The 25,276-nt window shown below is 39.5% G+C and overlaps 1 protein-coding gene across 2 annotated transcripts in view; it reads left to right on the top strand.

Annotated features, from left to right (window-relative positions):
- Positions 1-25,276, top strand: part of cpne5a (copine Va) — a 251,172-nt gene that overhangs the window by 198,370 nt on the left and 27,526 nt on the right. For both annotated transcript variants that reach the window (XM_060931999.1, XM_060931998.1), the window contains 4 exons: positions 3,138-3,179; positions 6,290-6,365; positions 18,556-18,609; positions 25,187-25,248. In XM_060931999.1, the coding sequence (XP_060787982.1) occupies positions 3,138-3,179; positions 6,290-6,365; positions 18,556-18,609; positions 25,187-25,248 (234 nt within the window). The remainder of the gene's footprint in view (positions 1-3,137; positions 3,180-6,289; positions 6,366-18,555; positions 18,610-25,186; positions 25,249-25,276) is intronic.

A 25,276-nucleotide genomic window follows, 5' to 3' on the forward strand; every position in this document is an offset into this window, starting at 1 on the left:
CTGTATTTTGCTGTTCTGGTTAGATGCTAACTGCATTTCACTGGTTTTGTACCTGTACTCTGCACAATGACAAAGTTGAATCTAATCTAATAGGAGGAAACCCTTTTCAACACACCTGGCAGGCAAGCAAATTTTTATGCTTGGTTTGTTTTATTGGTTTATTTATTAACGTTTATCCATCCATTGTCCATAACCGCTTATCCGGTGCAGGGTCACAGGCAGGCTGGAGCCTGTCCCAGCTGATTATGGGCGAGAGGCAGGGTACAATCTGGACAAGTTGCATAGAGACAAACAACCATTCACACTCACATTCACACCTACGGTCAATTTAGAGCCACCAATTAGTCTAACCTGCATGTCTTTGGACTGTGGGGAAACCGGAGCACCTGGAACAAACCCACACTGACACGGGGAGAACATGCAAACTCCACACAGAAAGGCCCCCGTCGGGCACTGGGCTCGAACCCAGAACCTTCTTGCTGTGAGGCGACAGTGCTAACCACTACACCGCCGTGCCGCCCCTATTAATGTTTATACTAAAGTTAAATTATGATTGGATATAGATAATATTATTAGGTGGGTGGGTAGTTGGCTCATAACTCCAGGGTCCAGGATCATGAGCTCAGTTTACTGTCTGTCACATGTTTCTGTGCAGGTTTTCTCCAGTTTTGTCCCTCCTTAAAACATATTATGTGGATTGGCAATGCTGCATTGTCCATAGGTATGAATGTATGTGTGTACACTGTGTCCTATGATGGCTTGACATCCCATCCAGGGTGTCCTGTGTCCTGAAATAATAATAATAATAATAATAATTCAAAATTCAAATTTGTGTGGTATAAATTGTTATTATTATTATTATTATACAGTTTTCAAAAGCACCTAACAACTTACTAAATATAGCTAATAATAATATCCATCCATTCGTTATCCTTAACCGCCTATGCTGTGCAGGGTTGCAGGCAAGCTAGAGCCTATCCTAGCGCGGGAGGTGGGGTACACCATGGACAAGTCACCAGATCATCGCAGGGCTGAAACATAGAGACAAACAACCATTCACACTCACATTCACACCTATGGTCAATTTAGAGCCACCAGTTACGTAACCTAACCTGCATGTCTTTGGACTGTGGGGGAAACCGGAGCACCTGGAGGAAACCCATGCAGACATAGGGAGAACATGCAAACTCCACACAGAAAGGCCCCCTTCAGCTACTGGGCTCGAACCCAGAACCTTCTTGCTGTGACGCAACAGTGCCACCTAATAATAATGTATAAAAGTAAATATACCTACAAAAAAATTTATGAAAATGAGTTCATTCATCCAAATGCCTCCCAGAAGAGGACTGTTTTTTGCTTCCCCTTGAAAACATTAAAATCAGTGGTGCATCTGAGGTCGTATGGCAAAGAGTTCCATACTTTCGGTGAAGCAGCCATAAAGGCTCTGTCACCAAGACTAGGCAAAGTTCTAAAGTTTGGTGCTGATAGGAGGAACTTAATGTTAGATCTACGAATATACACTGAGTTTGGCTTAAAAGTTAGCAAGCTAGAAAAATCCTTTGGAGCCATATTATGAATGCACTTAAAAGTAATTATCATAACCCTAAAATCTATCCTAAAGTTAACTGGAAGCCAATGCAAATCATAAAGAAGTGGCATTATATGGCAAAACCAAGGTGCATGGTATAAAATCCTAGCAGCTGCATTTTGCACGTGTTGTAGCTTTGCTATCAAGTTACTAGGTAGTCCATATAAGAGTCCATTACAGTAGTCCAGTCTGCTGGTGACAAAAGCATGTACTGGTCTTTCCGTAGATTCTCTGCTGAGGTATTCCTGATCCTTCTGATGATGTGCAGGTGGTAAAACACACTTTTGCAGGTTTTAGTGACATGCACCACTAAATAAACCAAAATAAACTTTGGCTTCACCTTGACCCACCAATTTACCAAATTTCAAGTTTCAAATTTCTCATTTTTGTTAATTGTCAGGTTTCATGCTTCAGTCAGAATGGGTGCTCTTAAGAGCTTTTCCACATTTGCTTTGATTGGCTGTCATTTTATTCTGTGCATTGATGCTAATGTGTCTACCAGGAAGACACTGACACAGTGGTTGAACCTGTCAATCAGTCTAATTGCTTATGTCTACAGTATACAGCATCATATTTTGATGCCTTTATGGTTTCCTACTGAGACACTGTGTACTTCCTTAAGCCTCTGTGTTATGTTAAATGCCCTGTTCATGGAGGTATCCATTTGGGTAGATCTGAAGATTTTTATACTAGTGGTTTGAGTGGCTTGAGGCTGACTTGCTTATATTTTAGCGCAGTTAGATATGGAGATGTTGATATATCTTGCATCCAACAAAACCAATGATATTCCTGTTAATCTCAGGTGTCAAGTTCCTCCAGAAAGTACAAACAACCCACCACACGATCTCCCATGTTTCGGCTGCTAACATCTCACTTCAGAAATGCTCTGTTAATTCTCAAATATTGCTGACACAATTGCTCATGAATCCTGCGGTTATTTTGAGCCATTTCTTCAAAAAGAATTCAGCATGCCTTGACAGACAGAATGCAGCAGTATTTCTCTCTCTACTTATTTCCGTTATTCTGCAGTTTGTGAGCATTAGCAAAAAAATCTGATCACATTCTTGCAAATCACAGTGTGTTCAGCTTGTTTGATACTCAACGGCACGTGTTTGATTTTTACCTATTCATAGTAACAAGGTTACAAATCAAGTGTCTCTGTGTAATTGGCAAAATTAGTGCTCCATGAAAGAATGAGGTTTTAATTATTCAGAGTGTAATAATAAATGATGAAATATTATTAAACCGTGTTTCATGCCAGACACTGATTCCTGCTCATTGCTATGAACATTGTACCTAATGGAATATGATTGGCTGGTTTTCGGGCAAGATTAGATCTGCGCACTGCCATACTAAATAGTTTGTCAGATTAGTATCACTGACATTGTCTATTACTATTTAATATAAATGTGTGGTTTTGTATGAAACCTGATACACCATAGCCATGCTTTTTCAGTTTTAAAAGTGACTGGAAAGCAGCTAATAACACAAATACATGATTTCTCGTGCTCTCTAATTATGTTTGTATATCATGTTGTATATCTTCCAGGTCAATTAAGGTGGAAATATATGATTGGGACAGGGATGGCAGGTAGGTCCCCCCTGCTCTCTCTCTCTCTCTCTCTCTCACTCACTCACACACACACACACACACACACACACACACACACACACACACAATCAGGGTTGGTTCAGATTACTTTGAAATGTAATCAGTTACTGAATACAGATTACACGACAATTTTTGTAATGTAATCCATTGGATTACATAAACAATGTAATTAATCTGAATACCTTTCGATTACTTTTGGATTAAAACGTATCAATTTGCATCTTAAAATGAACCACAAAATGTTGAGTTCCACAAATATAGGGTTCGTGAAAATTATGTTAACACTTAAATTGTAGAAACCATTTATTCAGAAAACATACATCATATGTGCAAGATGATTTACAGGATGGTCTCAACTTGTTCGCCATTGTGTTCAACACACAAAAACCAGCGAGCAACAGTATCATTTAATCTGTCACCCATGGTGTACGTCTATCTGCAGGAGAAAAATAATCCATTAGTGTTTAACATAATTTTGATTAATCCTGTGTGTGTGTGTGTGTGTGTGTGTGTGTGTGTATATACAGTGGTGCTTGAAAGTTTGTGAACCCTTTAGAATTTTCTATATTTCTGAATAAATATGACCTAAAACATCATCAGATTTTCACACAAGTCCTAAAAGTAGATAAAGAGAACCCAGTTAAACAAATGAGACAAAAATATTATACTTGGTCATTTATTTATTGAGGAAAATGATCCAGTATTACATATCTGTGAGTGGCAAAAGTCTGTGAACCTTTGCTTTCAGTATCTGGTGTGACCCCCTTGTGCAGCAATAACTGCAACTAAATGTTTCCAGTAACTGTTGATCAGTCCTGCACACCGGCTTGGAGGAATTTTAGCCCATTCCTCCGTACAGAACAGCTTCAATTCTGGGATGTTGGTGGGTTTCCTCACATGAACTGCTCGCTTCAGGTCCTTCCACAACATTTCCATTGGATTAAGGTCAGGACTTTGACTTGGCCATTCCAAAACATTAACTTTATTCTTCTTTAACCATTCTTTGGTAGAACGACTTGTGTGCTTAGGGTTGTTGTCTTGCTGCATGACCCACCTTCTCTTGAGATTCAGTTCATGGACAGATGTCCTGACATTTTCCTTTAGAATTCGCTGGTATAATTCAGAATTCATTGTTCCATCAATGATGGCAAGCCGTCCTGGCCCAGATGCAGCAAAACAGACCTGAACCTTGATAATACCACCACCATGTTTCACAGATAGGATAAGGTTCTTATGCTGGAATGCAGTGTTTTCCTTTCTCCAAACATAATGCTTCTCATTTCAACCAAAAAATTCTATTTTGGTCTCATCCATCCACAAAACATTTTTCCAATAGCCATCTGGCTTGTCCACGTGATCTTTAGCAAACTGCAGACGAGCAGCAATGCTCTTTTTGGAGAGCAGTGGCCTTCTCCTTGCAACCCTGCCATTGCACACCATCGTTGTCCAGTGTTCTCCTGATGGTGGACTCATGAACATTAACATCAGCCAATGTGAGAGAGGCCTTCAGTTGCTTAGAAGTTACCCTGGGGTCCTTTGTGACCTCGCCGACTATGACACGCTTTGCTCTTGGAGTGATCTTTGTTGGTCGACCTCTCCTGGGGAGGGTAACAGTGGTTTTGAATTTCTTCCATTTGTACACAATCTGTATGACTGTGGATTGGTGAAGTCCAAACTCTTTAGAGATGGTTTTGTAACCTTCTCCAGCCTGATGAGCATCAACAATGCTTTTTCTGAGGTCCTCAGAAATCTCCTTTGTTCGTGCCATGATACACTTCCACAAACATGTGTTGTGAAGATCAGACTTTGATAGATCCTTGTTTTTTTTAAATAAAACAGGGTGCCCACTCACACCTGATTGTCATACCATTGATTGAAAACACCTGACTCTAATTTCACCTTCAAATTAACTGCTAATCCTAGAGGTTCACATACTTTTGCCACTCACAGATATGTAATATTGGATCATTTTCCTCAATAAATAAATGTCCAAGTATAATATTTTTGTCTCATTTGTTTAACTGGGTTCTCTTTATCTACTTTTAGGACTTATGTGAAAATCTGATGATGTTTTAGGTCATATTTATTCAGAAATACAGAAAATTCTCAAAGGTTCACAAACTTTCAAGCACCACTGTGTGTGTATGTATATATATATATACACAGTATATTTTTTTCTTGAAACATCTCAAAACATAGTCAATGCAAATAAAATGCATTTTGCATTTTACAGTTAGTCAAATCAAATTACTCTTACAAAAACAGTATTTGCACAAACTACAGATGTCCTGTGTGTATTGTACAACATGTGGGATGCTGTTTCTTTTGTTTAAGGTTTTGTTGCTGCTGTTTTTAAATCAAAGGCCACATGGAGAACTTTGTTCGTGTAATGCAAAAGGAGCACTTACTCAAAATGTTCCTCTTCCATTTTCAATGTAAATAAAAAGGAATAAAAACTCCATTCAACATAAATGATCATTAAAAAAAAACAAATATTAGTAAAGCACCCATTAACAAAACTGGCAATCTGGCAAGCCGAGAGGAGTAAATTAATCTGAGATACAGCAGAACATATTTATAGCAGAACATTTAGAATTGATCAAATAAAATGACCCTTACACAAACATGATGGCTTTAAACATTTACAGGTATGTATATGTGTATGTCAGACACATGTTCCATAAGTTAGTAGCATTGGTTTTCATGAAATTAAAAAAAAAAATCATTTTAAAATGGCCATAGTTTAAAGAGATAATCCAAATGTAATCAAGTAATCCATAACAATGTAACTATAATCCAATTGCACATTTTTTTCAAATGTAATCTAGGTTGATTATAGTTATTGTTGGTAATCTGATTACATAATCCCGATTACATGTAATCCATTACTACCCAACCATGTCAATTACTATATTTGTGTTCACTTCTCCTGTGCCAGTACCAACATTTAAACAAATGCTGCTTTGTTTTTCTTCTATTATTTTTACTCAATATTTTTTATTTGAATGTCTGAAATTGAACAATGAATGAATGAAATTAATGTATTGCTCATATAAAGCTATTATATTCTTTTGTTTCTTGGCTTTCAGCCATGACTTCATTGGAGAATTTACCACTAGCTACCGGGAGCTGTCACGGGGCCAGAGTCAGTTCAATGTTTATGAGGTCAGTAGAATCACAAATTATTCACTATTCAATGGAAAGTCAAATGCTACTCAGCAGCTACCATGGATTCCTCTCATGTGTCCTGCTGTCCTTCACTCTCTGTAAAATGCAGATGTCCTGTCCAGCCTCATTCGCATTTCTAGGATTATCACCCAGGGCATCCTCCCCCTGAGGAGATGTTTTAAATTTTAACTTGTACAAGTAACATTTTTAAGCATTTGGAGATGACTGTTAAAGACCATGATTAACTCATCTTCAAAACTTCACCAATTATTTTAGCTAATAACCTTACAGTTTATGTGGTTGGTTGATACCCTAATTATTGTCTCATCACCTTATTGTAATACTCTCTCTCTCTCTCTCTCTCACACACACACACACACACACACACACACACACACACACACACTACCCTTTTGACTGATCTTGGCTCTGTATCTGTCCACTGCAACACTAGGGAAAATTCATATTTTGGACATGTATTCCCTTTAATTCTATAATGTTCTTAATTAGATTAAAGGTGCAAACGTTGTTTTTATTTTTTAGGGAGTGTCCATTTGCACCTGGGTGAGAACAGTAATATGGCAGTGTTGGTGATGGGCACCTGGGTGCTTGTCTTTCTCTGGGTGGTGCTGTATACACCTGTGTGTAAATAGCCATGTTGGCTATCCACGCCGGGTACAAACAGCTTTGTTGGCTACTGACACCACATGTGCAAATAGCATCTGCCTTTTTTATTCTTACTTACAAACAACCTGGAAAATATGTAGAACAGGATTTAACCCTTTGATGCAAAACATATGCACACCCCTTCTAATGCACAACATGGGTCAAAAATGACCCGCATTCATTTTCCAAGTTATTTCATGCTGACTGAGTTTTTCTTTGCTCTATCTTTTGAAATCAATTTATTTTATGATTGAATATTCCAAGTATTCTTTAAATATCTTGTTTTTAATTACCACAAATCATTAATTTAATTTTTTTTCCTACTTTATGAACAAAAATATTTTTTATATTACTACACATGGGTCATCCAAGTGTGATTTAAAATTAAATGTCTTAATACTATAATAATAATTTTTCAAGTCATTACTTTAGCAGTGAATGGGGCCAGTTATTTATTTATTAATTATGTAGTTAGCTAAGCCAACTACAATAAAATTAGCTAACTAAAGTAGAATATGTCAACAGCTCGGTAGCTAATAGTAATTACTTGTAACTTTCTGACAAGTAATCTACTCACTCTCAAGGTAACCTAAACATAATCAATTTTTTTTCTAAGGTAATGTTAGAACAATTGAAAAACATTACTTACATGTATTAGATGGGCAAAGGGCGCTGTGCTGAGCTGTGAAATGTCTGACACAAGCACAATTCACAGTTCCCACCAAACGCTGGAGTAAATGCATGCGGGTCGGTTCTGACCCATGTGTGTAAACTTGATGTAGAATTACAAAAGCTGTGCTTGTTCATAACTTAAGAAAGGAAAAATAAAAATGATGATTTGTGCTAAACAAAAACAAGATATTTACTGCATATTTGGAAAAGTAAATGACAAAATGAATTTATTTCAAAAGTATATCATAGAAACACTCAGCCATACATGAAATAACCTGGAAAATGAATGCAGGTCATTTTTGACCCATGTTGTGCATTAGAAGGGTAGTGATACAAAAAGGGTTTTTATTCAAAAAGTAAGAAAGGAAAAAATAAAATAAGGATGTATGATGATCAAAAACAAGTTAATTGAGGAATACCTTGAATACTGAATGATGTAATTAATTTATTGCAAAGATATAGAAGATAAAAACTCAGCTGGGTCACTTTTGACCCATGTTTTGCATCAAAGGGTTAAAAAAATTGTTTAAGGCATGGTCTCTGCACAAGTCTATCATGTGGCAGAGAAACCCTGTCTGGAAAACTATGTTACAGTCTGGAGTGCTTATTTGTGTGTACATGGTCCTCCTGTCTGTCCCTTTACACTCCACAACACCACTTTACTTCTTGCGAATTTCAGTCTGAAATCAGCAAGTGCCCAGCACAGCCTGATAATTCTCCTGTGAGCTGTGCTCTGAAAAATCTTAACAAACAAGAAGAAATAAAACAAGTATAACCAATGGCAATACTTTTCCACAATGGAATAATTCATTATTTATTACTGAAGGGGATAAAGTTGGATTCAGAATTTTTTACATTGTTCCTAGACAGGTATGTCATTGCAGTTTGTATATAGTTTTGAAATGTTTGACTTGCTTTGCATAACGAATAAAGTAGATAATTTTTTTTAATGTTACAAAGAAAAACAGAACAGTGAAAGCACTCTTGGCCATTCTCATAAATCAGTATGAGCTGAATTTTCCATGTTTTATAGTGTTGTACCTTGGCGTTCAAGCAACTTAATAGCTGAGTGCACTTGAAAATGATGTCATGACAGTCCTTGGTAATGCTAACTCTAGTTAGCAGGCTAATTGAACTCTACAAGTCAGGTTCTTTGTGTATGTAATAGGAATGAGAGTGGATATTTTAAAAAAAGAAGTTAAAATTGAAAATAACTATTGTCAGTCTGAATAATTTTTTTCAGGGCTGGGCTGGTGAAAGCAAGTTTCACCCAGCCTGCTATGCTGATAATAGTGTATGATCTTACCTGCTCTTCCTCCAACAGCCCTATTTCACTGTGTTACTGTGGATTAAGTGGTGAAAGAGGGCCATATCACTGTCATGTCTAAATGGCTGAAGGAACATTGGTAGAAATGATATGATGTGAGGAGTTAGGTGAACCGACTCTGCTGTATCAGTGGCATGACAGAAAAATTATATTAGTTGGCTTTTGTAAGGGCAAGTTTTGCATACAACCCCCCACAAAAAAAAAAAAAACATGGAATGTACAATGAAAGGTTAATTTTAGATTACTGAGTGTGAGAACTTTTTCCATTATCTCTTAATACGCCATGACTTATACACTGAGGTTCTGATGTACTGTATCTAAATAATGAGCACTTATTTGTGTGTGCAGTAGGATACATTGTAAATGATTAGCAAAGAACAATTGTGTGAATTATACCACATGTAAATTTGGGGGTGGAAATTTGGAGACGTGTTTGAGTTCTGGTGCACCTTATCTTTACTGTCGGTGAGAGAACATGATTAAAAGACAGCTGTCTGGCTGGATTGGAGAACATTTAAAAAAAAAGAAGAAGACTTTTTAGTTGTACAGTGTTGTACAGCATACAAAAAAAAAGTGCATATGCCATATGGGAACTTGTACAGAAACCATAAACATAAACCAAAGTTGTGGGGGGAGGTGGTTGGTGGTGAATCACCAATGCTAAGCTGCAGTCCTCCTCCAGGCTGGGTCTGCTTACAATACTTGCTATACTCTGTCCATATCATGCTATATTTTCAGAGGGAAGAATTGCAGAGAATGGTGTAGCCAACCTTGGAAAGAGACAGCATCTGGGTCCCTACATGCCTCCTCCATTGCCTGGAGAAGCAGCATGCAGGCATAGGGCTGAGAATCATACACTTTCCAGCACCATGTAGAAGGAAAATTCCCAAATAGGATTTAGAAAATGTCAGTATGTGGTGGAGTACACAACTGTGAACTGTGGATGAGTGGCAAACCAGTTTTGGACCAGAACAGCCTGGTGAAAACGTACACTGTCCTATAATACCACAAATCTGGGCTGCTGTGGATCTGGATTTTGATCTGGAAAAAGCTTATTGTGAATTGCTTCCAAAAAAGTGAGCATATGGGCAGTGTTGTAAGAACCAAGTGTGGCATGGTGGTGATGGCAGCACACATGGTCACATTTCCCCCAGGCTGTCCAGGGACATTGATAATGACCCTCTGTCCTATTGCATTTGTCCCTGTGTGCCAGGTTTTGGTGAGGCTGAAGCCAACCTCATCCACATAAATATATTCATGGAGAATCGCAAGAGCATCCATCTGCAATATTGTCTGTAACAGACAAAAGGATATAAGATCAGTAAATATGGTATATTCCTTATACTCTGGCTTTGTATCTGGAAGTTTGAAGTCCTGGAAATAGTGTTGCATATATACATCCACCTAGTCATGTCACAGATCTTTGACACCTTGTACAGTTGCTTCATTCTCAATTGGTTGACACATTGCAATATCAATAGGCATCGATGTTGTTGAACACTGTTGCATTATATAGGATATGATCTCATCTCCCTGAGCCTAATGGCATTGTTGGCCAAAACCAGATGTATAATAGCCATGTCTTGTTCCTCTGTAAATGTGAAACCTTGTCCTCCATGATATATTTACCTTTCCACTCCGTATAAGATTCAAAAACAGTGTGAATGTGTGCAGTATAGTCCAAAACAGGCTTGTAGTATTCAGACTCGAGTCCGACTCGTGCCCTGATTTTAAGGACTTGTGATTTGACTTGGACTTGAGCGCTGATGACTCGGACTTGAACTCGGACTCGTGCATTAACTGCATTTGGACTCATAAATTGGAGAGGAGGACTCGGTACAGAAATGAGCAACAGAACAAGGTACAGAAATGGACTCCTACTGTACTCCTACTTCTGACAGTGTAGTTGTCTGGATGGTGCAAGACTATTTGCTAGATCGATCGATTGATCTATCTATGTGAGGCGGCACAGTGGTGTAGTGGTTAGCACTGTCGCCTCACAGCAAGAAGGTCCTGGATTTGAGTCCAGTGGACGACACAGGCCTTTCTGTGTAGAGTTTGCATGTTCTCTAATGCCACTTTTCCACTACCAACGCGGCTGAGTTGGGCTGAGCCGTGCCATGCTGAGTCGAGCTGAGTGGGGCTGTTGGAGTTGCATTTCGACTACATCCGCGCTGAACCGTGCTGGCTGGAAGTGGGTGGACACATTGGGTGGAGTTAGCGAAAGTGGGTGGACGTCAGGTGATGTCGTTAGGCGGCGCAAACAGTGACATCAGTGACCTTTTAAGTGGTAGTCTCACAACCCGGAGAGTAAACAATAAACATGGAGGACATGGAGTCGTTAGTGTTGCTGGTCTTGGTGCTGTGGCTTGTTGTCGCCGACAACGCCAACAGATACTGGCAAGAGCGTATAGATGAGGCGAGGCGCATAAGGCTTCATAATTCTCGTAATTCTCCTTCTTCCGGGTTTACGGTGTTTACAGATCCCAGCGTGCTCGCGGGGCGTATGTGGGCATGTGAGGACACTCCTCCTCACCAATCAGTGCACAGGGGAGTGTCTCCTCACGCCCCTAGCCCCACTCAGCTCGGTTTGGCTCGCTTCAGCCCTACTCCAAAACCGTGCGAGTTTTGGGGGCTGAGCAGGGCTGAAGTGAGCTGAGTCGTGCTGTTCTTAGATAGTCGAAACGCGAGCCGTGTCGGGCTGAAGCGAGCTGAAGTGAGCTGAAAAAGGGTAGTGGAAAAGGGCCATTTGTGTCTGCGTGGGTTTCCTCCGGATTCTCCGGTTTCCCCCACAGTCCAAAGACATGCAGGCTAGGCTAATTGGTGGCTCTAAATTGACTGTAGGTGTGAGTGTGAATGGTTGTTTGTCTCTTTGTTAGCCCTGCGATGACCTGGTGACCTGTCCAGTGTTTACCCTGCCTCTCACCCATAGTCAGCTGGGATAGGCTCCAGCTTGCCTGCAACCCTGCACCACCTATTTTTTCTTCATATATATATATATATATATATATATATATATATATATATATATATATATATATATATGGCGGCATGGTGGTGTAGTGGTTAGCGCTGTCGCCTCACAGCAAGAAGGTCCGGGTTCGAGCCCCGTGGCCGACAAGGGCCTTTCTGTGTGGAGTTTGCATGTTCTCCCCGTGTCCGCGTGGGTTTCCTCCGGGTGCTCCGGTTTCCCCCACAGTCCAAAGACATGCAGATTAGGCTAACTGGTGACTCTAAATTGACCGTAGGTGTGAATGTGAGTGTGAATGGTTGTCTGTGTCTATGGCTACGTTTACATTACGTCGAATCAGCGGATCATCAGATTAACGTTCTTAAAACGATTCGCGTTTACACTAAAACCGTTAGCCGTGCACACAGCAACACCAATACGCGGATACGCTCGGCTCCGCAGGCATCCTGCGCTCCAAATCACTCCGCCATGAACAGCGAGTGCCCTCTGGAGGGTGCGCACTCCGGCCCTGCGCAGCTCACAGAGCGCGCGAGTGAAGTGAACAAGCCACGATTCGGGACTGAGCCGCTGTGTGTGAGATCCCAGCGCATATCACTTATTACTTGCAAGTGGAAGGATGGCAAGCCTAAAGACAATCATAACTACACAATGGGCAGTATTTGCATCAGTATTTGCAGTATTTTCATACTTTTATACTCTTTAATGAAAGGTGATACAAGGCGGAAGTCTGCGCCGTTTTTCAGCAGTCGCGTCACATGACCAACGCCAGCGAATCAGGAAGGTGGATGTCACAGTGACGTTGTCCAATGAGACGCCAGCTAGAGCTCAGCACAGCGTATTCACGTATTCTCAATGTTTACACAGCACCGGAGCTGATACGATCTAGATTGAATACGTGGACGCTGGCGGATTCCCGTTTCCCCGCTTTTTCAGGGGGGTTAATGTAAACGGACAGTGCATCCGCGAAGAAAACGAGACAGATACGGTCTAGTGTAAACGTAGCCTATGTGTCAGTCCTGTGATGACCTGGCGACTTGTCCAGGCTGTACCCCGCCTTTCGCCCGTAGTCAGCTGGGATAGGCTCCAGCTTGCCTGCGACCCTGTAGAACAGGATAAAGCGGCTAGAGATAATGAGATTATTTATATATATATATATATATATATATATATATATATATATATATATATATATATATATATGTGTATGAAAAAAATAGGTGTGTATATATATATATATATATAATTTGTAAATGAAAGGCAAGTACATGATATGGTAAAGGAAAGAACACACAATAACAACAGTATGCAAACAATAAACAGAATATTTGAATGTTTGATCATGTTTGTTAGAAATAATCCAGTTAATTTTAAAATCGAAAACCAATTGTGTTCCATCATCTGTGTTCCAGAGAAACTGGAAAGTGCATTCTTCAGATCTGTGGTTACAAACCAATTATGTTTGCTCATCATTCACTTCACATCTGCTATGCATTGCATGTGGAACTGCATTCATTATGAAAAAAAAGTCTCTTACATCTAAAATCCTATTTCAAAAGTATTATTTCTACTGCCTGTTTTTCTAGCAGCAACTGCACTTCCACAGTCAGTATAACCAACAGGCTTGGGTTAAGAACTTGTGTGTTTGATGTTGGCCAATAGTCAGAACTGTAAATGACACCCTGTGGACAGTGTTGTTGCATCACATGTTTTGCTATTCTTTCACACAGTAGGAAGCAATCATTTAATGCCTCTCAGGTCTGTGTGATAAAGACCTGTCTAGGTCCCAGTGACAGCTGGTGCAGAATGTTTTTACTGAGCTCCCTTTGAACCAACAAAACTTGTCTCCTCTCCTGCATTAACAGCACAGTGATTTATTGCTATTGCTGTGGCTCCCATGGCTTGATGCAGGGATTATTTCCCTTAGGGCTAGTCGCGAGTGTACCGAAGATGTAACTTATATTTACCCATGTATCATATGTACAAGCAATCAGTGCATTCGCAGTGCAGCTTTATGTTCTAAAGTATATCAGCCTGTACTACTCATGAGGTGGTGGGTCTCTACTGGAAACGGTGATCGCAATCCTAGGGTTTCTGCATCTGTCATTGTAGCCAGTATGCCTGCCCTTTTATTAAGTAACAGCTTGTACTTTTAAATGCACATAAACCCATCAATGAAATTAACACATTAGAGAATAGCTTAACCACTTCCACTACAGATGTGCTACGAAATAGATTAGCCACTTATCAGCCATTAGTGCATTCAGTGCTGCTGCTGAGCTGTGCTCTTGCTTTTCATTACAATCTTCAGTCTGCTCTGATGTCCAGCTATCAGTGCTGTTGGCCCAAAAAAGCTCTGCTTCAAGTTGAGAGAATGATACACTGATAGCACGTCAGGGGCTGTCTCTGTATATGAGGAGGCTGTACCAGGCTCAATTGAGTTCTCTACTTACCTCGAACAGTTCTTGCATTTGGCTCCACTGTTAGCTCCTCTAATCCTCAAAGATCATTCTCGTCTCTTCACTGGGACTGCTCAATGGTATCTTCTGCCCGCTTTTGTGCCACTGCAAGGTGGCAAAAGAACTTACCTTTTTCTTCTTAGGGGGCTCTGCACCTGTATCTGCTGTTCACGCCACTCCATACTGAGGCCACATAGTGCCAGAGTCAAGTGAAGAAAGCAGGCAAAAAAAAGCCTCATTGTGCCAGGACAACTGACAATCAAGCTAGCCAGGCCTGTGTTGCCTTGAGCATATCAACCATGTAAAGCAGGCTCCCTGAAAAGTACCGTAAATTGAAACTAAAACTCAAGTATAAACCAGCTTAAGGCAGAATGACAGGTTGAAAACCTGTTTAAAATACAGTATGAATAAATGAATAAAAGAATAAAGAATGAGTGTGTATTATGTTAATAAGGAATGTCAGTGAAAACTAAAGGCTCTGTTAAAAGAAGTGCAAATGTGCAATGAATATCTTATAAACAAACTTCACCATAGGTTTCTCATTATTAAGAACTAGTAAATGGTCTTCAACTAACAGGAATGACCTTCCCACAAATATTAATTTTCACACACAAATGAAGTTACCAAAGTGACTTTCAGGCTTAGTCAGCTGCATTTCGGATGTAAAATTAATCAATTCACATTGACACCAAGCAGTGTTGTAGATGAGTCACTAAACCTCGAGTCTCCAGTGTTCAAGTCCCAGTTACGTCCAAGTCATTCAAAAAAATTCAAGTTGAGTCCGAGTTGAGTCCACTATTGATCCGAGTCGAGTCTGAGAACAAGACTCCAATCGCACCTTTTGACGGTGGCTGTTTTAGCGCCCTTAACATTAGTTTGTTCCTGAACATGACGTATGAACAGGTGAATGTGCATTCTGTTTGTTAGGGAGTGCGAAGTATTCTGTCAGAGATGGTTGGGAGACGGATGTAAGTGCAGAAGGTGTGCTTATTAATACAAGTGAAGACAGGTAAACAATCCAGAATGGCAGGCAAAATCGTAAAACAGTGAAAGAGGCAATAAGTCAAGCGAGGCACAAACAGGCTATCGTAGACTCTGCAGAATCAAAGATGAAAAACAGGAACTCAGGGATCAGGAAACCAAACAAGGAAATAAGACTCGGTAAGGTGATTGCGCCTTAATCCTGTGCAGGTGCGAGTCATTTATGACGTGCAAGAGAGTCCGTTTGATGCACTTGCTGTTCGGAGTGCGCCAGAGTCTATCTGATGCACGTGCCAAGGTGCGCAGGTTTGACATTCTTACACGAAATTAGTTCAAAAATGAATATAGATATAAATATCTTATGCCAAATTATTATGGCATGTTACAAAAAATAAAGAAAATATCCGAGTCCTCATCTCCAATTTATGAGTTTGAATGCAGTTAATGTCTGAGTCCGAGTCATCAGTGCTCAAATCCAAGTCAAGTCACGAGTCCTTAAAATTAGGGCACGAGTCAGACTCGAGTACTACAAGCCTGACACCAAGTGTTTTTTTTTTTAAACTTTAAGGTAGAAATGTCCCAGAATACATCAGTAACCACCAATACAAAGTGGAGACATGCTAGTTCATGTGAAAGACACAATCATCTGGAGACCCTGCGAGCAACTCAGCTTGCTCATTTCTTGTAGGTGTTAACAAGTTTGTTCTTATTTTCACAATGGCAAACCTTTAATAAATCAGTGCATGAGAGAGAAAAATACTGAACAGGAACAAAGAGAGCACAGAAACTATTACAAGCTAACGAACTGTTTAATTTATTCCAGCCTATCTGAAAGTGAACAGAAGTGAGAAATTTGGAAGGAAGCAGGAAATAACACTGAGGGCTGAGAAGATCAGAATTTGTGTTTTGAACAATTCATAAGGATGGGAAAAAGAGAGAAAATGTGTAGTAGACAGAATGCTCCTTCCCAAGCAGTGCCGTATTAAGCCAATGCGGTGCCCCTGGGCACTATACCTCAAGTGCCCCCCACCACCACCCTGCGCACATGTGTTCAGTAACCTCCTGCACACACTCACAAACCTTGCCCTTTGCTGTCAAAAATAGTAGCATATACATAAACAATAGTACACATAAACAAGGCCATTCTTCCTCATTGAAAATTTATTAAGTAGGCTACATCAGCCCATCAAATTCACTGAAAACAACCAACGATATGCATGTAGGCATATTGAAATGTCTTATTCAAAAATGAGCAGCATATATTTGTATGTCTCAATAAAAACCTTCAAAGCATGAGCTGTGACCCGGTCGGGGTGTTTCCAGTCACTGTATCCCGATGTGAAGGCATTTTGCTGCACAGCCAGGCATTTGCACGCGAAGCAATAAACCATGCCGGTTGAAGGGGAGTAGATTAGCCAACCTCTGGACACTGACTGTTTGTTCGGCAGCTGGCATTGAAAGAGATCATTTGTAAGAAATCTGGTTTTCTTACCATCGTGCCGTGCGGATGCTGCATATTTAGCCGCTCGGTTGTGGTAGGTGGCGGGACCATTAGCAATAGCCAGTTCTTTTTTCAACTCCATTAGATCTCCCCATAGCACAGGATCAGTTGAAATAGAGAAGTGTTCTACTGACGTTGGCTGCGCTGGGTTGACATCCATAACACCCTTGTCTTCCTTCTCATCACCATGGTGTGAACTGATCGCTACCTGGCTTAAATTGGCTTCGCACATATCCTCCTCCCCGGGGTCTCCCTCGCTCCCATCTTCCTCAAGGGGATCCTCGTCGTCGCCGACCCCTCGGCTAACACTGGCTGTGGTTGTAGCATCTCCCCAGCTAGTGCTAGCAGGGCCATCTCCCTCACTAGCATCGCTGATTTCACTAGCTTCGGCTTCAGCGCTGGTAGTGACAGCAGTTGTCGATGTTTTTATAAAAAAACGATCTAACACTGGAACATTTTTAATTGCAGCTACACGCCTGGAGTCTTTCTCTTTTTTTAATTTTCTCTTCGCACAACCACTCAATTGATGTCTGTCCATTTTTCATTTCTACCGCGGTTTTTAAAAAATTGATACATTTCACCGTAGGTGGACTGGCTCAACTGACAGGTTGAGGAAAGGGGGGGGGTTAATGGTCACATAGGCCACTCTTGCTCAGAATTATGATTATTGTTGTTGTTCTTATGAAATTAGTGTTCATAATGAATTATATATGACTATTTAACAATGTCAGGTGTATAACCATTTTAAGTGTACAAACATTCACGAAAAATATTTTTAAAGTTTCTGTCATGTGGTGCCCCCCCCCGGCTGTGAGTGGTTAGTGCCCCTGGGCACTGTGCTGCAGGCCCATATAGTTAATCCGGCCTTGCTCCCAAGTGCAGGATGAACAGACTCAAAAACTCCTTGTCCCTCACGCCATCAGACTGTACAACTCCTTTCTGGGGGGGAGGAGGGGTAACAGGAGGACAGAGGATGGGAAGGAGCAGTAGCCTAGCCTAACAATAAGCAATACCGGACAATGTGCAATATAAAGTGCAATATCTCTCCTGCCGCCACCCCCCCTTCTCTCCCCTCTTCCCCATATCTTATTCTTTTTATATTTGATTATGTAAATACTTAATTTATTTTAATTTATCTAGAAGTTTTCTCTATTTCTTTTCTCTGTTTATCTGTAATGATGCTGCTGGAATCTTAATTTCCCTGAGGGAACCCTCCCAAAGGGATCAATAAAGTTTTATCTAATCTAATCTAATCTAATCTAATCTAATCTAATCTAATCTAATCTAATCTAATCTAATCTAATCTAGTAGGTGTACTACAGTATTATCCCTGTAGGGTGAAATAGGACATGAAAACAGGTGTAATGGAGCATGACAGTCCCAGCAGGACTCAAAGAGATCAGATCAACACACCAAGTCTGCCAAGACTTACAGCTGTGATTTCTTTCAATAGAGATTCATGTGATTTTTGTTTTGTTTTGTTTTATTTTATTTAGAAATATAGTTTATTTGATCTCTTGTTAAAGATGACAGCTCTGAATTTTTTTTTCACATATCCATTGCTCTTTTTAACTTGTCTAAAACATCCCTGAAGAGTAATTTTGGGATTTCAGGTGGTGAATGCGAAAAAGAAAACAAAGAAGAGAAGATACATCAACTCTGGAACAGTGAGTCTCTGGTCTACAAATGTCAAATTATTCATGTCTTTAGCTTTGCATTAAATATTATACATTTATTTTGGTAGCTGTTGATTTTTGTTGTGCTATTGATATCTAAACCCAAGACCAACATCATTAAATGGATCCAGTGTTTCTAGTCATTAGAGTGAGGCAAATATGATGTAAACAATAAACTACACTGCTTTATGTTCAGTGTCTGCATCAGTTTGTGATTAGTGTTACATCTTTGAGAATGGAGTATTTACTATTTTTTAAATCCAGGATGTGTTATTTATTTTATGCAAGAGTGGTCCCTTGGATACCTGGAAACCTAACTGACTAGGCAAAAAATGATAGCTAGTGTACTATAATAACAATAAATTGCACACTAGCTAGTTAACTGCATTAATATAAACAAAGTAAAACAAATGAGTGTGATTATTATTAACTTTTAACAAAGTTTCTAATGTAGCTCATCGACAAAAGTCGTTGGCTAAAGTTTTAGCTATGAAACTTTTTTATTCTGTCCTGCAAAAACATGTAAATGATATTCGAGTGTAGCTAGCATCTCAGTTTTCTTTTGCTATATTTAACCACAAGTTGACTTCATGCATTAAGCAGGACATTTATGTATATGATGGCTTTGTGCAGGGGCGTAGCCATCATTTTAGAAGTGAGGGGGACAAATTGTTCAGAGGTCTATTGAGTGATTTATCATCCTCTCGCATTCAATTGCACCTCTCCTTAGCAGCTAAAGAACCACATAACCACAAACAGCACAGCACCAGGGAACCGACTTTAGTTCTTTAAAATTATATACAACCCCGATTCCAAAAAAGTTGGGACAAAGTACAAATTTTAAATAAAAACGGAATGCAATAATTTACAAATCTCGAAAACTGATATTGTATTCACAATAGAACATAGACAACATATCAAATGTCAAAAGTGAGACATTTTGAAATTTCATGCCAAATATTGGCTCATTTGAAATTTCATGACAGCAACACATCTCAAAAATGTTGGGACAGGGGCAATAAGAGGCTGGAAAAGTTAAAGGTACAAAAAAGGAACAGCTGGAGGACCAAATTGCAACTCATTAGGTCAATTGGCAATAGGTCATTAACATGACTGGGTATAAAAAGAGCATCTTGGAGTGGCAGCAGCTCTCAGAAGTAAAGATGGGAAGAGGATCACCAATCCCCCTAATTCTGCGCCGACAAATAGTGGAGCAATATCAGAAAGGAGTTCGACAGTGTAAAATTGCAGAGAGTTTGAACATATCATCATCTACAGTGCATAACATCATCAAAAGATTCAGAGAATCTGGAAGAATCTCTGTGTGTAAGGGTCAAGGCCGGAAAACCATACTGGGTGCCCGTGATCTTCGGGCCCTTAGACGGCACTGCATCACATACAGGCATGCTTCTGTATTGGAAATCACAAAATGGGCTCAGGAATATTTCCAGAGAACATTATCTGTGAACACAATTCACCGTGCCATCCGCCGTTGCCAGCTAAAACTCTATAGTTCAAAGAAGGAGCCGTATCTAAACATGATCCAGAAGTGCAGACGTCTTCTCTGGGCCAAGGCTCATTTAAAATGGACTGTGGCAAAGTGGAAAACTGTTCTGTGGTTAGACGAATCAAAATTTGAAGTTCTTTATGGAAATCAGGGACGCCATGTCATTCGGACTAAAGAGGAGAAGGACGACCCAAGTTATCATCAGCGCTCAGTTCAGAAGCCTGCATCTCTGATGGTATGGGGTTGCATTAGTGCGTGTGGCATGGGCAGCTTACACATCTGGAAAGACACCATCAATGCTGAAAGGTATATCCAGGTTCTAGAGCAACATATGCTCCCATCCAGACGACGTCTCTTTCAGGGAAGACCTTGCATTTTCCAACATGACAATGCCAAACCACATACTACATCAATTACAGCATCATGGCTGCGTAGAAGAAGGGTCCGGGTACTGAACTGGCCAGCCCGCAGTCCAGATCTTTCACCCATAGAAAACATTTGGCGCATCATAAAATGGAAGATACGACAAAAAAGACCTAAGACAGTTGAGCAACTAGAATCCTACATTAGACAAGAATGGGTTAACATTCCTATCCCTAAACTTGAGCAACTTGTCTCCTCAGTCCCCAGACATTTACATACTGTTGTAAAGAGAAAAGGGGATGTCTCACAGTGGTAAACATGGCCTTGTCCCAACTTTTTTGAGATGTGTTGTTGTCATGAAATTTAAAATCACCTAATTTTTCTCTTTAAATGATACATTTTCTCAGTTTAAACATTTGATATGTCATCTATGTTCTATTCTGAATAAAATATGGAATTTTGAAACTTCCACATCATTGCATTCCGTTTTTATTTACAATTTGTACTTTGTCCCAACTTTTTTGGAATCGGGGTTGTACTATCAAAATCTAAAGTCAAAATCTATAAATCTATAAAGTAAAATTTATAAATAGAATTAAGAATAGTAGTAGTGACATAGCTAGTTATATTCTCTTCTCACCTGTGACCCTGCATAATCATCCCTGTTGGCCTCTGGTCCACTGTCTCCTCTCTCTCCCTGCTCTTTCTATTGTGGCAATAAAGATTAAAAAATATATGGAAAGCAACATTTTGAAATAGAATTAGGAATACAGTAATAATAATCAGCAAATTCATGCACTTTAACTACCACAAAAATAAATTAAATCTTTACAAAAATAACAGTCAAAGGAACACAAATACATTTATCTTCTTATTTTCTACCCAGAAGTGAATAATCTTAGAGTAGCCAAAATAGTAAAGTTACTCAAGTAAGAGTATTGTTACTTTAGAATAATATTACTCAAGTAAAAGTGAAACATATTTTGCAACAAAACAACTCTTAAGAGTACAATTTATCCAAAAATTACTCAAGTAAATGTAACGGAGTAAATGTAACTAGTTACTACCGCCTCTAAGTTAGCTAGCTAGCTTAACTAACTAAATTGACATCTATTTGTCATCTTTTAGCTAAACATTATCTACATTCAACAGCATTACTCAACTTACACGGTTTGTTTGGAAAAAAAACTATCTGAAGTCTTTAGCCTCTTGGCTGGTTTGCTGAACATACAGAAGCACTGCCCAGATCTGAATCACACCAAAGATACTCATACAATATTTTCTAAAGCGTCTCTGATCACACACAACAGCGGTGTTTGTTTGCCGCCTCAGCTCTGTCTGCTCATGATGCGTTTAGAGGCGGCTCGGAAAAACGTGTTTCCACATGTTAAAAATGAATTGAGTGGTTGTAATGGCTGTAAAAAGTGTGGGGGACAGAGGGCACAAATACGGGAAGTGCGGGGGACATGTACCCCGCGTCCGCTACGCCCATGGCTTTGTGTTTAACTTTATGCCCAGGTCAGATGGCAGAAAAACGCATGCTGCAACCTGCGATCGGTCGGGTGGTGAGTGGACTCAGGCGTTTTGAGCCAAATCCTTTGTTGTAGTCAGATGTTGTAACAGTCAAAATGTGCCTTTAAAGTGCATATTCTGGACCAATTTCGTTTTTTTTTTTATATGAAAGTATGTCCCTTTACACACTCATCCAGAAGGGTAATTTTGCACAAGGCCATCTGTCTACAGCAGAAAAAAATAAAATAACAAAACGCGTCTGGAAAAATTCCAAGGGAGTCTGGAACCAGATTCGTGACGTCACCTGTGGAAGCGCCAGCAGGCTGCGCGAGCTTTGCATGGTTTCAGTGCACAGCCTGTGTAGACCAAGCGCTCCCATTTCTCTCTCATTGTCCAGTCTTTTGGAAAATGATGAGTACTAATCCCATCAAGATTGGTATTGCTACACCCTCCTACGATACATCTGTTAACCATTTTAATAATTACGTGATAACATTGAAGAAATTTGCAGAAAACCACCGGTCGTTTTCTCATAAACAAACCAGCGCTGACGTAGGATTCAGAAGGAGGCGTCCTGCGCGCAACGTCAAGGAAATCAATGTTTCCCGGGAAATCCAAATGCCAAGTTTTTTTTCAGAGGCGGACCAGTTCACCTCAAATGGCTTGATTTCAACTGAATTTTTCTGGTATTGCGCAAGGTAAAAAAATTGCACAAAATGCAAAATGTGACAGATATTTGACCAAAGTTTAATATAAAATAGGAGAATTACATTGATCTTGCTCCTGAATTTACCCGTGATATGCAGTTTAAGACATGCTGTGTTACCTAGAGAGGCAGCGTCATCAGCTCGCGCTTGTGTTTTCTGTTAGTTGAGCCGCGCACCTTGCTGGAAATGGGTGTCTGTTCATGAGCTCCTTTTCTTTTTGCTCCTCAACTCAAGAGTAACGTTTAGGGAATGTGTGGCCTCTATTTTGTTCATGTATGATAAGATAGCGCCATTCAACCGGGCATGGTAAGGTTGAAGTGTACACAGCAAAATTTATAGTGTTAAATCAACTCTGAGAGAGTCAGTTTTAAGACTATGCTGGTGTTTATTTTGTCCCAATCTCTGCAGTGTTAATTTAACACTTCCTAAAGTTAAATCAACTTTTTACAGTGTCAATTCAACTCTATATTTTAACACTTTTGCTTTACACTGGGAAATTAACTCTGAGAATTTTGCTGTAGTAAGTTAATCAACTGTGAGTATTGTGGAAGTCCCAGAGTTTGTGTGAACTGCATTTTTGCCTTCCTCTCTTCTTTTCCACACACTCCAAACTGCTTTCAACCCGTGATTGGTCACTCAAGTGTTGCACGACCACCTGCCTCCACATGCATCAACCTGCTATTTGCACCGATTGGAAGCGAACATATTGTGATGCTCTTGCATCAACCTGCCTCTACTAAAGACCCTCTGCAACACTCTGCCATTATCTGCATCGTCGTGCATCGACGCAAGACCAGTCTTGTGTCTACCTGTGATTTTGTTATCGCTGGTAGACGCAAGTAGTTGAAAACTAGTTGCAGCCTGCCGTCTGACCTGGGCATTATTTTGCTCAGTTTTGTCAGTGTTTTGACATACTTGCATGTTCCTGACATTGTCGTCTGTCATCATGCAAGCTAATAAATCCATCTATTAAGAAACATTCAACTGTCAACTAGACTAGGCCAACCAATTAGTTTAGTGCAGCAGGCTTTGGTTCAGAATGAGTTGCATGAGCTATAGATACAGCTCTAAGCTGTGTCACACCACCATGGAGTAGATTAAGTTTAAGCTTGTTTTTTTTTTTTTTAACTTTGTATTAAGAAAGTTTTTCCCAATTTTTTTATTTTGTATTTTTTTTTTTGCTAAACTCACTTGTCTGACAGGCAAAAAACAAAACAAAACAAAAAAAACAACCACCCTAATACTCTGGGCATAAATTCTGCTTGTCCCCGGTGCCTGAGATAGTGATTTGTCTACCTCTTTACTATGAGTAATAAATCTCTTGTTTAGTTTGCACTGGTGACACTGTTTAAACACATAAACAGTCTATCATCTGGTTTACGGTAGCATAGTGACATTGGGTCTCCCTTTATAGGCTAATCATAACAATACTAATTAGAAGCACAAAATATGGATAAAAATCCAACTTCATGATTTGTTGGCGTAGACTGAGATGCCTTAAAATACACCAGGGAACTTAAAATGTAACATGGTTAAAGATAATTTTAAACAAAAATTGTCTGTTTTCATAAAGTGGATGCCAGGATTATGCCAGGATCTGTTTTGTTTGAGATTCGTTAGGCTTCTCAAAACACATTCTCAAAATATGTTTTGTTAGTTGTGCTAAATTGCAATACAAATTTATGATGATTCAAATCGATGAAATAAAAATGAATAGTGATTATTTTGAGGCTGTAGTCTCTTAGTTTTTCCAATAGCATACAATAGCAGAAACATGCATGACTTCACCATAGGCAGAAGTAATGCAGCACTAACACAGCGCCACACAAGGAAGAAACCCCCCCCCCCCCCCCCCCCCCCACACACACACACACACACACACACACAAAAAAACAGATCTAAAATGGGAAAGAGCTGTATGAGATTGACTATACAAATAGATTTAACAAGAAATCAGAGTTCTCTTTTGACAGACTGCTGAATGCTAAAGAAAAGAGAAGCAAATACAGGTAGTATGTTCATAAAAGTTTCATAAGAAAAGGTCTATTTATAATTAACTTTTTTAATTTTTAAAAGGAATATTTGAGTTAATAGGCTATTACATTTTATGCCAACCTTTACAAATGTGGGCAAGTAATTATTGTTGGTTATTAAGAAAATGAAACAAAAGTTTTTTATGTAAATTTAACAAATGGAATATTTAAGTTGATAAAGAATAGGAAAATAAATGTTGGGGTTTTTGGTGATAAAATTTTTCAAAAATATCATGGGAAAATCGAATCGTCAATTGGGCAAATTGTTATATGCCTATTGAAAAATTATATATTGTGCAGCTCATATACTAATGAGCAGCAATGCGCTGCTGTGATAATGTTTGTGTGTTTTATAGATTGATGGCACATTATGAAACAGATGTGTTGTGTGGAACATATGGTATACATATCTGTGGGTAAATGTTATCATTTCTCTAATTCCCAAGGTGACGTTGCTTTCATTCTTTGTTGAGGCGGAACATACTTTCCTAGACTACATCAAAGCAGGGTGAGTACAAATACTCACATGAACAAAC

The sequence above is a fragment of the Neoarius graeffei genome, chromosome 10, assembly GCF_027579695.1.
Source record: "Neoarius graeffei isolate fNeoGra1 chromosome 10, fNeoGra1.pri, whole genome shotgun sequence".
NCBI classification, from domain to species: Eukaryota; Metazoa; Chordata; class Actinopteri; order Siluriformes; family Ariidae; genus Neoarius; species Neoarius graeffei.